The 14,952-nt window shown below is 42.0% G+C and overlaps 2 protein-coding genes across 3 annotated transcripts in view; one reads left to right on the top strand and one right to left on the bottom strand.

The window, feature by feature from the left end:
• Window positions 1-94: 94 nt before the first annotated feature.
• On the bottom strand, window positions 95-6,294 carry sarm1 (sterile alpha and TIR motif containing 1). 2 transcript variants are annotated; one of them, XM_042063020.1, is made up of 9 exons: window positions 5,636-6,294; window positions 4,558-4,959; window positions 3,822-4,440; window positions 3,456-3,668; window positions 3,164-3,255; window positions 2,732-3,058; window positions 2,079-2,268; window positions 1,823-1,944; window positions 95-1,628 (listed from the first exon to the last, which is right to left on the bottom strand). In XM_042063020.1, exons 1-9 carry the CDS (start codon window positions 5,716-5,718, stop codon window positions 1,511-1,513), a joined length of 2,166 nt encoding a protein of 721 aa, XP_041918954.1. In that variant the 5' UTR covers window positions 5,719-6,294; the 3' UTR covers window positions 95-1,510. The 2 variants fall into 2 exon arrangements, with proteins under 2 accessions (XP_041918954.1, XP_041918955.1); XM_042063021.1 differs by having other exon boundaries at window positions 4,558-6,294.
• A 283-nt stretch (window positions 6,295-6,577) lies between these two features.
• vtna (vitronectin a) overlaps window positions 6,578-14,952 on the top strand; it is a 29,787-nt gene continuing 21,412 nt past the window's right edge. Inside the window, exons 1-6 of the mRNA XM_042063023.1 lie at window positions 6,578-6,732; window positions 6,972-7,091; window positions 7,440-8,057; window positions 8,363-8,502; window positions 8,619-8,775; window positions 8,871-9,023. Of these exons, the coding sequence (XP_041918957.1) occupies window positions 6,672-6,732; window positions 6,972-7,091; window positions 7,440-8,057; window positions 8,363-8,502; window positions 8,619-8,775; window positions 8,871-9,023 (1,249 nt within the window). The 5' untranslated portion in view covers window positions 6,578-6,671. The remainder of the gene's footprint in view (window positions 6,733-6,971; window positions 7,092-7,439; window positions 8,058-8,362; window positions 8,503-8,618; window positions 8,776-8,870; window positions 9,024-14,952) is intronic.

Below are 14,952 nucleotides of genomic sequence, written 5' to 3'. Positions count from 1 at the left end.
GGATCGCTTTTTATTGCTCCCATTGGGTCTGGCGAACAATTTATAATTTTTATTATTATCTTTGAATTTTACAGCACTGCAAGATTACATAATGTCCAAGTCTTATCTTTCTTTTATTAAATGTTATGCACAAACCTTTGTATTGACATTTGATTTTTATATTTGACAGACAAGAACAGCAACAATTGTACATTAAGGCAACGAAACCAAGCCCAACATAGCTAAAGCCTATAACATTGTTTGGGAAACTACAATAAATTCCCCTGACAATGACTGGTATTGTATTGTGCCATAAGTGGCAGTTTTCTTTATTTGCACTTGCACTTATCATACATTGTGTGACACTGGTTATCTACATAGCTGGAGAGTTTTCGACCTCTGTGAAAGTACTGCAAAACTATATGGCGTGGTTTGTGGAGGCCGGTTTCTCTCTTGGTAAATACTGCACATTGTTCCATTGGCTGATAGGTTTGAGCACTAGTAGACTGATATGGCCTCAGCACGGCCCGACATCAAGCACAAAGTATTTTCACAGTGATACTGACAGCCTTAATCATCATTACAGTTACATTTTGTACTATATACAATTTCCTCTAAAGGGCAATCTCTACTCAGTACACTTATGTGCCTGGCAAGTGTATTATATTATGATTATATGTAAGCTATGTGCTTCAGAACTTCATGCCTCTCATGTTTGAATAATCCCTTCATACATAATTTGACTTTGCTTTCCAAACTGATAATATTCCTATATTCACAAAGCAATGTCTAAAGACTATCTAACTTACAATCTGCATGAATAGGATGGGATAGAAAAAAGCATGCTGGTTACTGTAAAGGCACCTAAAAAAAGATCTTGCTCGTCCACCCTCTTTATAGAACCATTACCTACCTAAAGAGATTGTTCACAGCAATCCTTGACATGGAAAATGACTGCGGTTGTGGTAAAATAAAGTACAGTAATTACTGTTATTAGTAGAGCATTCCTCACAGAAAGCATCAGTGAGTGGTGACAAAAAAAGTGTGTTGTGTATTCCTGAGAGGTAGGCAGCACATCCTTCTCAGATCACCCAAGGCTATTGGAACGATAAGGTATTCAAAGCATTCATATAAGAGACTGGACCCCTGAGCTCTTCATATTCTACCTGGTCTAGAGGTCAACCTTGAACGATAAGGTTAGTAGGAGTGAAAGCCAAAGGTGGAACTTCCAGGACAGAAAGAGTTGAAACCCCTTCCAAATTAGTTCAATCACATGGATTTGCTTTATAATACAACCAAGGGGGCAAACAAGCTGAACAAGATAAGATGATAAGTTCACAGTTAGGGTAAAAACATGGGGGGGGAGACTTCTCTGCTGTTAGTTACATGCGGAGGTGGACGGAGAGGTTGACTCTAAGCTACTGTTAAAGGAAGGAACAGAATACATAGGGCTCTTTGGATGACGTTACAGAGGCCACACGAAATATACCTTGGACCATGTGCACCCTGTCCTGGTGGGCGATCTTTAGATCTACTCCTGCTTCGGTAACTCTGGGTCCTTGGCTCTGTCCAGCTGGTCCTGGCTTGGGTTCCCCTTGAGGAAGCGCAGGATCTTCTCTATGGTTGCCTCCTGATACTCATGGGACCATCTGTGCATTTCGAGACAGAGGGAGTTGTATTGTAAAGCTGATTTATAAGTGACAAAAGAAAACTTTAATAATAATAAAAAAACACAGAGACTATTTAGCAAAAATAGCTGCATGAACTCATATGACAACAATGTCTGTGGAATGAAAAACATAGTCTTTAATGTTACACTGCTACATGTTCAAAGCTGACTTACTTGATACCATTGAAGTTGAGAATGGAACTCATATCATCTGGAAGAGATTTGGGATCAGGCCACAGAAAGTTATCTGTGACCGGAACAATGTTCTTCTTCCCACTGAGAGCAGTGACAATCTCCTGCATGGGTTAATGCAGCCTTTTAGTCATTCTAGCAGATAACCAGATGTCACATGGTGTCATGATACAATTTAAAAATGGGGAAATGAGATTTAAAGAGTGCAATAAAACCGCCACAACCGTCCCCATCTGACCTTGTGAACCCAGTCCTTCATGGCTACGTCGCCCATGCATTTGTCCAGGGCGTTGGCCGAAAGGACCAGGATGAAGTTGTGTGCCCGCTGCACACTCTGGATCAGCTTCTCCTCAAAGCGACCAGCCTCCAGCTTCTCCACGTCGATGAACACACTGTAGCCACGCAGCTGAAGATGCACCTTCAGCAGACTACAGAGATGGAGCGAGAGAGGGAGAAAAAGACGGAGGGTGGGGGGACCAAAGAGGAGGGGGGGTATAGGAGGGAGTTTTAAATAACAAGTAATATCACCTCAGATACAAAAGAGGTGATCTCATTATAAAGTCTACACAGTACATCTTATTGTAGTTTTTGCTTAATGACTAGTAACTAATAGTACCCTGGCATGTAAAGTGTGAAGTGATTCCAGAACTTTAACGAAAGCATGGATGACAATGTCAAAATGATATGAAGGAAAAAATGACAAAAGAAAAAAAAATGACATAAAATATAACAACAAAAACATACCACTGAAGAACTAATGATCCAATGAAAATGATATCAAATATTTAAGATTTAAAGGAAAAATGTGACATAACCAAAACAAAAAGATAACAACAAAAACCCTAAACCAAGTTCAAGTAAAGATCGCCCCCTGTTTGGCAATCTTCTGACCTGGCCAGCTGGGACCCGGTGGTGCGGCGGTAACTGATAAAGACGTCTGGGCCGCGCGGCTGTGCGTCGGTCAGGCAGGCCTTTTTGGGGTGGCGCAGCGCAGCCAAGATTTTGGCCCTGTGCACCCCATTCTCAACACTGCAGTCGGTGCGGAGCTGCTCGTCGGTGATGTGCACAATGTTCTTACGGTCCACGCCGGACTGGACCAGGCCGTAGGTGTACTGGCGGAAGCGCGGGTCCACGTCTGCCAGCCAGTCGGCCAGGTTGTTGGGGTCACATGTGGAGTAGTTGGCGTAGGTCTTCAGAACACGAAGGTCTCTCAGAAATCTGCGGTCAAACAGACACAGCCCGTGAGGATGTAAAAGCTGCCCGCATACACATGAACTCTTAAAGGGGTCTCACAGCACATTTTTTGGGACTGTAGACAAGTACCTTTTGCGAGTGAGCCCTGAAGACATGCCCAGATCATTGTGCAGGTCCTCAGCTGTAATGTTTAAAAGTAGGTCTCCATCCACCTGCAACTCCTAAAAAGGAAACACAACACTGAGGAAAAGAGTCATAGTGACGAACAACATCCTGGCATGATATTGATTTACTTAACTGTGCGTTTGCTTCTGCACAAATTACTGGCAGATCATCACATAGTGGCAGATCACCACCATTTTCTGCCAAAGGTTTTTAAGAAATGTGAATGACACACAGTTCCAGCTACACCTGTTCAGACCTGAAAGCGCTCAGTGTACGTGCTGAAGCCAATCTGCTGCAGCCATCTTTGCACCTCCCCACTCTTCCAGTTTGGCACAGAGGAGAGGATGTGGCGCGGTACTTCTTCTCCCATCATGCCCAGGGCTCGCTTGGCAAGGGAGCAGGCAGTGGCGTTACTGGAGTACATGACAATCCTCTTCAAGCTCTGCACAGCACCAATCTCTTGGAAAATCTAGTTGAGGAGATATACACCATAAGATGTGCTTATAGCAGACAATTACAAATACACTTCAACTTCAAGAATATTATTCACAGAGTGAATACTCACAGTATTCAGTGTAAACATAAACAGCATGTTGCATCACTTGGCCGGGCAGGAGCTCACCTTGGTGTTACGCTGCCGTGATTTGATGCTGGACTCCACGCACAGGTAGAAGGCGGCGATGCACTTCCCCTCCAGGCGTGTGCCGTCCAGCAGGGGCAGCAACTGCTGCAGGTCAGCAGCTGTGCGGCCCTGCATGCTGTCCGTGCTGTCCAGCAGGCTGCGGGCGAACTCGTCCGGGTCCAGCGAGGCGATGAAGGGCTCCACCAGCTCCAGCGTGCCCGACTTCACCACCTCCTTCTCGATCTCTCGGTTTGCGGCCAGCATAGCCACGGCCAGGCAGGCGTAGAAGCGGATGAGCTCGTCCTCCTTGGAGAAGGCCAGTGGGAAGAGCCAGTCGGCCGCCTGCTTCTCGATCATGAGCCGCTGGCACCGGTGGCCGCCGTACATGGCACAGTTGGCCAGTGCCACGGCGCAGTGGCGCAGCACGGTGGGGTCCGTGCCACGGCACCAGAAGAGCAGCGCGTCCAGGGCGCCGTTGGAGATGAGCTGGACGGATGTCTCCTCTGTGTGCTTGAACATGTGTTCCAGGATGCCGGACACGCTGCGGGCAAGCTGGGCGTCCTCCTGGGACCGAGTCAGATTCAGGATCACGCCCAGACCCATGCGTGCCACATAGTCTCTGAAAAATGCGGAGATGCCATGCTTTGATTAGGCCTATGCTTTTTTGCCAAGCTAAGAGTTATAAACGTGACAAGTCATGGAAATATATTCAGCCTGATGATTACAGATATCCTACCTGTTTTCTGCGACCAGAATCTGCTCCAATAACTTGGCTGACTCATAGGTGATTTCCACAGCAGGTGAGTGGAGATGCTGCAAGAGCAGCTCCAGACCACCATCCAGTCGTATCCTGTTGCATATCTCCTCGGCGACCTGACGCCCAAGGGCAGGTAAAACCCAGGCTTCCTCTACTAGCTGGTAAATCTCAGCGATTGCCCGGCGGGTCTCCTCCAAATCTGCGGTGTCCTTGGCTGATTTTAAGGTTTTGACAGCTGATCGCAGTGCTGGTAGAGAACCATCCAGCACTGACTGTACATCAGCTGTAATGCCCGGCGAGACAGCCCTCGGGTCAGGGGCAGGGCTCGATTTCCGGCTTTGGAGGCGACTGACATACTCAGGAACCGTGAGTCTGTCGGAACTGAACATTGATAAATATCGGCAGAGCTTACTGATGTATACGAGGAGAGATAAGAACATCTAATGGGCTAACTGTTTACATGAGACAGGCGTGCCACAGCTGAACACTGAAACCAACGATAAAACGAACTGATATAACATTTTAAAAAATCAGCCTACTTTGGAGGTTAATACATCACACATCCTCCCCAAAAGAAATTGATTCTGATGCTTGCTATTGGAGAATAGCCTATGACAGATCATCACAAGGTTATATTTGCTCGGAATCGGAGGCCTATCATCATAGTCTAGTCTAGACTACCTGCTGCTGCTACCAACCTCGGCGTTGTTTACCTCTTAAATATGTGTCCACGACGTGGACAAAGTCCATGCATTACCAAACAATAGTCTACTGAATAAAGGTCTGACCATAACAGCAACACACAACGCTGCGTAGTAGAAGTCGCCCCCTTCAATTCTGACAAAAAATGATGTCCCGGAAGACAAACAGCTGAATGTGACTGACTCTCTCTCTCTCTTGCTAGGTCTAGCTCACACAAACAAAGAAAGCAGATTAATCCCTAGTCAGTGTCTTTTATTTAATAGAAGAAGCCAGAGTAATGCTACAGTTTGCGTCCATGTATGTGCGTAATTATTAGTAAACTAAATTTAGATACGGTTCTCATAGTTTTGCGTACCCTGGATTTCTCAGCATCCTCCCTGCTAGGACCGCCTTCCACTGATACCTCGGCCCAGATAAAGAAATCTCCCTCAGCAACATGCCGAGCTGAGCGTCTAGATATCTCCCTGTTGCTCTGCTGCCCCCAGCGGATGGTTAAAGGTGCAGCCCATTTAACAGCGAGTGTGTTATAGCGCTCAAGAGTCCATAGTTCATCAATGCTCCTCTGTCGAATCGCCCAGAATTGCCAGTTGTAGGGAAGTTTGAAATAAGTTAGACATTTGGAATTTGTGGTGTAGGCTGATGATATAATTATCAGTGATCCTTTAGTTTAAAATATCACTTGGTGATTGCTCAAGTACTGCATCATGTGTGACATACGGACTGAGTGCACAAATATGTATGTCCCATATAGGTTTATGACAGTACATATTATTCTTTCGTGGTTAAAGACAACTTGCTGCTGGCTATCCATGATCCTGCATCAAAGAGAGTTCAGAGGTGAAGATCTATGACACAGAAAGATCTATGACACAATCAGGCACTCATATGTAGGTCATCAGTGTATGTCATCAAAGGGATGTGGTATTAGAGCTCACACAAAATGGCCTTTTTTGAAGTAGGACAATTATGGAATTCAGCTGAAATGTGTAGGTTAACATAAGTGAAATTGCACACTGAAAAGTAATAGGCCTATGTATATTTTATCATGATATATTTAGAATAGAGAAATTGATAATGATTAGTGTATTATATACATGCACTTACAACAAGGGTTAAACAAAACCAATTAATTACTGGGGTATTTTCTCCATTTCTTGTTGTTCCCTCTTATGCACCCCACTCTGTGTGTGTGTGTGTGTGTGTGTGCGCATGTGTGTGTGTGTGTGTGTGTGTGTGTGTTTGTGTTTAAATTTTGCTATTGCAACATGTGTTGAAAACAGGCTTAAGTAAACAGTTGGAGGGTGAGTGACATTGGACCCCATTGACCAGCCATGTCCCAAACATCGCAGTGGATTCTCCAACTGTAGCATTCGGACTATAAGGCTCTCATCATGAGGCCAAGGCTGATTCTGCTGGCACTGACGCTGCTTCATACAACGTGCCACTCACAAGGTATGTTACCATGTTTTTAAACAGTTTCTGTTTAACAAGATGCGGTTTCTGCCATATGGCTCTACCTGTATTGCACATAAATCAATTTGTTGTTATGATGATTGCAAATTGCACCTCAAGAGCCTGGCGCTATAAGTGCGAACATTCCTCTTTGTGAGACCTAAAAAGCATTGTACGGCTTGCAGGATGATTATGAGGTTTGATGATCTGTTGTTTGTTTTTTTTGTCTTGTGCCTCAGAGTCCTGTGAGAACCGTTGTGAGAATGGCTTTGATGCTCAGAAGACTTGCCAGTGTGACACCATGTGTCGATACTACCAGAGTTGCTGCTCGGATTACGAGACCGCCTGCCGTATGCACAGTAAGACCTGAGGATCCAGTTATTCCCTGTTGAGCAACTTAGTCTAGCAGCAGAAGTCAGTCTCCTTAAGCAAATTGGGCAAATAATACTGATTCTGCTTCCGAGAGAGGGAAGTAAATGTTTTTGTTTGTGGTTTTTGACACTGTTTTGAAGACTCTTACTCTTGACTATATTTAATGTACACATATGTTTGCAAATTCTAAACACATATAATGCAGACATTATTGTGCAAGAATAAAATGTGGTTTTAGTGATATAATAGTTTCTCTGTTGATCTGAAGAAAGAGACTGAATAATCAATCTTATCTGATGCATTAGCTAAGTTAATGTTATACCCTGTTCTTTTAGTACGTGGAGACACATTTGTGTTTGCTGAGGATGACGATGAGCAGATGAGCCCCACCAAGGCCACAGGTGGAGGCCGGTCACAAGGGAGGCTATCAGGCCCCTCCACCACTGCCATGACTGCCACAGATGCAGGGACAAGAGCAGGGAGCACAGCAGAGCTGAGGCCAAAACCATCCATCGCTACACGCATCCCCCTTGAGGGCCCAACAGAGGTTGCACCAAGTAAAACAGATGTTCCAAATACCGATGTGTCAGATACTGCCGATGCGCTGATTACTGATGTGCTACGCACCACTGATGTTTCAAGCGCCACTGCTGTGGCAATTACTGCTGATGTGCCACGTATCACCAATGTTTCCAGTGCTACTGTTATGCCAATCACGGCTGATGTGCCACGTGCCACTGATGTTCCAAGTGCGACTGTTTTGCCAATCACTGCCGATGTGCTACATACCACCCATGTTTCAAGTGCTACTGTTATGCCAATCACTGCTGATGTACTTAAGGTCACTGATCCCAAGCCAACACAGCCTCCAGATCCAGATGCGGATGCTTGCAGCGGTAGACCCTTTGATGCCTTCCTGCAACTCAAGAATGGCACACTCTTTGCATTCAGAGGTGAGTTTGAGATCACTCAAAGATATACAGTATACCCAAGTCGAAACTGTGGTGCTGGACTCAGTTTCAACCTTTGAACTTGTTCTTCCCCCCCTCACACACACACACACACACACACTATCTATGGCCACATCCAGTACGTCATCTTGGGCCTAGATTCTAGGCTAACACAGTTACCACATCCTGATAACACTTGTCCTCATTTTACCAGCTAATTCGAAAGGCATAAACAGTCCAGTCAAACCCTTAGTTATATATCAGTGTCATGGCATGGGTAATGGTACATACGTGTTTGTGTCCCCCAGGTATCTACTTCTTTGGCCTGGATGACAAATCAGTGCTGCCAGGTTACCCCAGACTCATCAAGGATGTCTGGGGAATATCTGGGCCCATCGATGCTGCCTTCACCCGAATCAACTGCCAGGGCAAAACATACTTCTTCAAGGCATCATATTCATTGCTTTGCATTTTTGCTGTGCATTTTCCATGTCATAGTCTGTGAAAGTTTCACAAATCAAAACTGCAAATGCCGTTTACTCATTTTGTTTCTCCCAATCTTAGGGAAATAAATATTGGAGATTTGAAGATGAGGTGCTGGATGAGGACTATCCGCGAGACATCAGTGTGGGCTTCGAAAAGGTCCCTGATGATTTGGATGCGGCCTTCTCTGCTCCTGCCCATGGCCACCATGGCAAAGAGAAAGTCTACTTTTTCAAAGGTGGCGTAGACATACTCTAGATCTGGCAAATGCACTGATGCATAAGACCACATGTTTCAACACATCTGAATTGTATAAATTGCCTTCGTTTATAGGAGATCAGTATTACCAGTATGAGTTCAAACATCAGCCAACTCACGAGGAATGCATACAGATGTCCTTAAGATCACCCTCTATGCCTTTTCTTCATTATACCAACATGTACTATCAGAGCTGGGAGGAGTTTTACAACATCATCTTTGGAGGATGTAAGTAGGCTACAATCAAGTACACCCTTTGCTTTATTAATGCACACATACCGCAGGGTACCCCCAGAATTGTCAGACCTAAATTTAAGACTTTTTTTAATACCACTTCAGATGAAATTTAATACCTACATCGCACCCATTCGGATAGAATAAATAATATTAAAGGTAAGATTAAACCTCAAATAATTACTATTTACAAGTGTTTGAACATGCCAACATGAACATGACAGCAGTGCAGTGGCAACGCAAAGATTTGTCGCGGTAGTAACGTGAATGAGGCTACGTTTATACGGTGACGATGAAAAGAGAAGACGCAGAAGTGGCGTCTCGTCTTTTTTATTCGCGTTTAGACGAGCATTCTCAGGGGGAAATCTTTGTTCATATGAAGACGCAAGAGTATGTGATATTCGATTGGATATGCATTCCAGACCGCTGGGTGGTGGTGTGATAGAACCCCGGTACGTCACGCGCAGACATTCTAATTTGACAGTTTAGCCAGAGAGGTAATCAAGGATCTTTGGTTTAGCCGTTTAGACGGAGACGCAACCCGGGTCGTCTTCAAAACTCTACACTCTGGAACAGTCTTCAGATTTTTGCGTCTTCAAGCCCCGATGGCGGGGTCGCCGTGTAAACGAAAGGCACTTATGATAAAACATTTTGTCGTCTTCCTTCGCAATCGTTCTCGTATAAACGGCCCCTGAATGTCCTGCTTCATGGACAAATTTACACGGAATAGAACCTAGTTGATTTCAGGGATTAAAGTGAAAAAAAAAACTTTTTTCAGGCCATAAGTCATACATTGTTCATATCTACCTATAGAGATAGCACCCCTTTTGCGGTCGCGACCTATTGGTTTTTAATTAAAAGATGCAAACAGCAAAGTAAAGCACCAAATAAACACCAAAACGAGGCTACAGGGTACTCTTAAGTTACTATATAATTAATGCCACCTACAGGTGAATGCATAGAACTTAACAATCCTATGGTTTATGTACCCTGTAGCCTCGTTTTAGCCGCCAATGGCCGCCATGTGAATAAGGCGAATTGAGAGTGTTCTTGATTGAGATTGAGTTTTCCTGATGAACAAAACAATATTTCAATACCATCCCTGACCATTGCTGATTAGCCATTGCTGTTCTTTTCTACTGCAGCAATATTGTAGCAAGGCTTTAACTTACACTCTTATTTAATTACTTCAGGCCAAAAGTATTTAAAGGGGAGATTTTTTTTCTTGTTAATATGAAATTCAACACCAAGTAAAATCTATAAAATCAAAGTTTGCAAGACTTCACATTTCCTCATCAAAGTAACGAATCAGAACAGTCTAGATATTGTTCATATTTCCATTTGTTGCCTCGTCCGCATTTAATGAAAACATGGTAATTTTGAGTTTTACAGACAACTCAGTTTTCCAATGAGCAGCAATACTGTGTGTGCTCATGCAACAGGTCTGCGCATCTGATAACGACAATCTGGAGAGGGCGCTTTTGCAGTGGTGGACGAAGTACACAAATCCTGTACTTGAGTGAAAGTAGAGATACACATGGTCAAATGTTACTCCAGTAAAAGTAGAAGTCCTCCTTTTACATTTCCACTTGAGTGGAAGTACAAAAGTACTTGCCTTCAAATGTACTTAAGTATCAAAAGTAAAAGTCCTGAAATGTATTATGCCTAATACAGTTGCATTGTTGAAATGATTCGGCACAGACATAGGCATTCATTGAGCCTTTCTCCTCCATTCAAGGACAAAATCAGCTAATACTTGTTGTATGTAGAAATAACTAAAAACAAACTAATGTGATATCTTATCTTAGATACTTCAAAGTAACCACATTTTTCTTTGTTAAATGCTTTACACTTTCGGACCAAATCAAGATGTTCCCTTTTGTGTTTGATAGTGTCAGATTGTCTATCATTTGCTTGATGGCGTCAAGAGGCTAGTTATGGTAACATCAATATTGTGAAAAGGGGTCAACAAGGTACAGTAAATAGTGCATATGACAATAACATAGGTTAGGCAACACCATTATTTGATGCCTAGCTCGCTTAATAGAAAATATACATTTACACATGTTTTTGTACAGTCTTTTTTCCAAAAGGAACTTCAGCTGTACTTCAGCTGTCACAAAATGTAGTGGAGTAAAAAGTAAGATATTTGGCCTGGAAATGTACTGGAGTAAAAGTAAAAAGTTTAACAAAATTGAAATACTCAAGTAGAGTACAGATACATGAAAAAGCAACTTAAGTACAGTAATTGAGTAAATGTACTCAAGTAATGTCCACCACTGCGCTTTTGTCTTCAGCAACAGATTGTATAAGGTTGACAAGAGGTTGCGATATGGTGAGGGACAGGTCGTGTTGCGCTATGAAAGAACATGCGTAGCCTACTTAGCGCAAAAACGGTCAGCCATAGATAAACGTACACAAATCATGACGCTAATATGCGAGGTTCTGGTAGGCCTACTGGTTATGGTTTTGTGCTATACATTAATAATAGCAAAGTTTTAAGTTGACTATTTTAATTGCATGGTTATTTTTTGTCAACATACGCTCACAACACCGTGGTAAAGTTGGTTTTATATTGGACGTTAGATATTCGACACATTCGAAAAATCTATTTAGCACCGACTACGAGGGTCGAGTTTGTGTCAAACCAACTTTAATGTGTTTAAACAAGGCCTGCCTATATTACACAAAGCTTCTTTTGTCCAAAAACCCATGTTTTGATTTTATGAATTGTTTATGCTGATGAAAGATTTCAATCTATTATGTGGCTTCACCTTTTGACTTACCCATACTAAAACACATCTCCTGAACTCGCCTTACTGCCCATTCTAGTACACAAAGCTTCTTTTTCCCTAAAACCTAGCCTACTCTTTGATTTTATACAATTTATTTTTAAATGTTTATTTGTTAACATTTTAATGTTAAATGTTTCAAATCTATTATGCGGCTTGCCCTTTTGACCTACCCATGTCAAAACACATCTGGTGAACTCGGATTACTGCTCTATAAAGTACACAAAGCTTCTTTTTCCCCAAAACCCATTCTTTGATTTTATAAATATTTTTTAATGTAAAAAAAAAAATGCTATAAATGTTTTAAATCTATTATGCGGCTTGACCTTTTGACCTACCCATGTCAAAACACATCTGTTGCACTCAGCTAACTGCCCTTCATAGTGCACAATGCTTCTTTTTTCCAGAAACTCACTCTTTGATTTTATATGAATTTTTTACTTTATAAAAATGCTATAAATCTATTATGCAAATTGACCTTTTGACCTACCCATGTCAAAACACATCTGATGCACTCAGCTAACTGCCCTATATAATACACAAAGCTTATTTTTTCCAAAAACATACTCTTTGATTTCATATTAATTTTTTACTATTCAAAAATGCTATAAATTTATTATGCGGCTTGACCTTTTGACCTACCCATGTCAAAACACATCTGCTGCACTCAGCTAACTGGCCTACATAATACACAAAGCTTATTTTGTCCAAAAACTTACTCTTTCATTTTATATTAATTTTTTACTATTCAAAAAATGCTATAAATCTATTATGCGACCTGACCTTTTGACCTACCCATGTCAAAACACATCTGGTGAACTCGGATTACTGCTCTATAAAGTACACAAAGCTTCTTTTTCCCCAAAACCCATTCTTTGATTTTATAAATATTTTTTAATGTAAAAAAAAATGCTATAAATGTTTTAAATCTATTATGCGGCTTGACCTTTTGACCTACCCATGTCAAAACACATCTGTTGCACTCAGCTAACTGCCCTTCATAGTGCACAATGCTTCTTTTTTCCAGAAACTCACTCTTTGATTTTATATGAATTTTTTACTTTATAAAAATGCTATAAATCTATTATGCAAATTGACCTTTTGACCTACCCATGTCAAAACACATCTGATGCACTCAGCTAACTGCCCTATATAATACACAAAGCTTATTTTTTCCAAAAATATACTCTTTGATTTCATATTAATTTTTTACTATTCAAAAATGCTATAAATTTATTATGCGGCTTGACCTTTTGACCTACCCATGTCAAAACACATCTGCTGCACTCAGCTAACTGGCCTACATAATACACAAAGCTTATTTTGTCCAAAAACTTACTCTTTCATTTTATATTAATTTTTTACTATTCAAAAAATGCTATAAATCTATTATGCGACCTGACCTTTTGACCTACCCATGTCAAAACACATCTGCTGCACTCGGCTAACTGCCCTACATAGTACACAAAGCTTTTTTTTCCCAAAAACTCACTCTTTGATTTTATATTAATTTTTTACTATTCAAAAATGCTATAAATCTATTATGCGGCTTGACCTTTTGACCTACCCATGTCAAAACACATCTGTTGCACTCAGCTAACTGCCCTACATAGTACACCTACATAGTTTTTCAAAAACGCACTCTTTGATTGAATTATACAAAATCAAAGAGGGAGTTTTGCCCCAGGCCAATGAGACAAGCGTGTAGCTACAACATAAACAAAGCGAATCTCATGGCTGACGTATCTTCTTGAGCGATCTCTGATTGAGACACAGAAAGTTCTCAAGAACACTATTAGGTCTTTAAACATCTACCATCACACACATTCATTCATCGGACCTAATATTTGTAGTTGCCTTAAAAAAAGGAAAAGAAAAGGTGATAGACCCTACCTCCTATTTTTTTTTCTCACCGGATCTGCATCGATCTCAAATATGACGATAGGCGAGTTCGACTTGCGGCAGATCTGTGCAGACAGAGCCCGTCTACGGAGAGCCTTGCCACTCCGTATTAAAGGGGAACTTGGCAACTATTTCAACGTAATAAACCCATTTAGAAATCATTTGGATGGTTAAATGACCTGTTCCGGTGAAAATGGTGACTCCCCGCTGCGCCTAGCGTCCTCAGGTGAAAAACCAACCTTGCAACATTGAGACTACCGTCCCGGAAAGAGAAGTGAGAAACAAGAAACTAGTTTTAAATCGTGTTTCTTACCTTGTAACATCCACATAGTTCTGCCAAACTTATGCTAACCGTTCGCTAGCTTGTAAACAAATCCATGTGCTTTATCGTTACCTTTTCCCACAGTTTGAAATAGCATAATGGACAATTTCTCCAGCAGAGGGGGAAATCCTGCCAAGTTTCCCTTTAAGTCCCATTGTACTGAATTTTGGATGCAGTTCCACCAGAGTTCCACTGGGGGCGATCGCCATGAGTGCAGAATGAATGGGAGTCAATGGAGCTAGACGGCTAAAATTGTCTCTTTCACCTGATTGTCGTTGACAAATCTCAGATTTGATTGTAGTTTGTATAACTTCAACATGGGTTATAGGTCAAAAGTTGAATGAACGAGTACTTATGTCCTTTTGATTTCTTACAGGTTGGGTCGTTGTTGCACATAACACGCTAGCATTGTGCTAATGAATGACGTCATTGACACATTTGAAAGGCTTTTAAGAACAATTAAGTGACTTTAAAAAATATAATACTCAACCAAGTGTATTTTCTTTGCCTCCCCTTTCGAATACAATACTCAAATTACTTGAAAAAAAATTATATCCCGAATAAAGTGGATTTTGAGGGGTACAGCTCCATAGACCTCCATGCATTCTGCACTCATGGACGAGCGCCCTCATGTGGAACCACAGAAGGAACTGCAACCAGTTCAGAAACCGGAAGTTTTCCGAGAGTGGCAGTTCATCCCTTATTAGACATTCTCTGGTGCAGATCTGACTTGATGTGATGCATGCTGGGTTGAACACAATGCATACTGGGATGGACGCAATGCTTGCTGGTTAGAAATTCTGTCCGACTTCTGTCAGCCGGGGAGGGACTTACCACCGTGACACCATGTCACATGACCTTAAAATATCGCGGGAGTCTTAGCCTGCAGACAGATCTTGCAGTTGCC

The sequence above is a fragment of the Alosa sapidissima genome, chromosome 15 (assembly GCF_018492685.1).
Source record: "Alosa sapidissima isolate fAloSap1 chromosome 15, fAloSap1.pri, whole genome shotgun sequence".
Lineage (NCBI taxonomy): Eukaryota > Metazoa > Chordata > Actinopteri > Clupeiformes > Clupeidae > Alosa > Alosa sapidissima.
The sequence above is the reverse complement of the archived record's forward strand: the minus strand, read 5'-3'. Positions and strand labels throughout refer to the sequence as shown.

Bases quoted from the DNA above. Each gene is read 5' to 3' on its own strand.
- sarm1 (XM_042063020.1), bottom strand. From the start codon at position 5,718: ATGTTGCTGAGGGAGATTTCTTTATCTGGGCCGAGGTATCAGTGGAAG. The intron at 4,960-5,635 runs GTACGCAAAACT...ATCAATGTTCAG, and splicing joins AGGATGCTGAGAAATCCAGG to TTCCGACAGACTCACGGTTC. The intron at 4,441-4,557 runs GTAGGATATCTG...CGCATTTTTCAG, and splicing joins ATTCTGGTCGCAGAAAACAG to AGACTATGTGGCACGCATGG.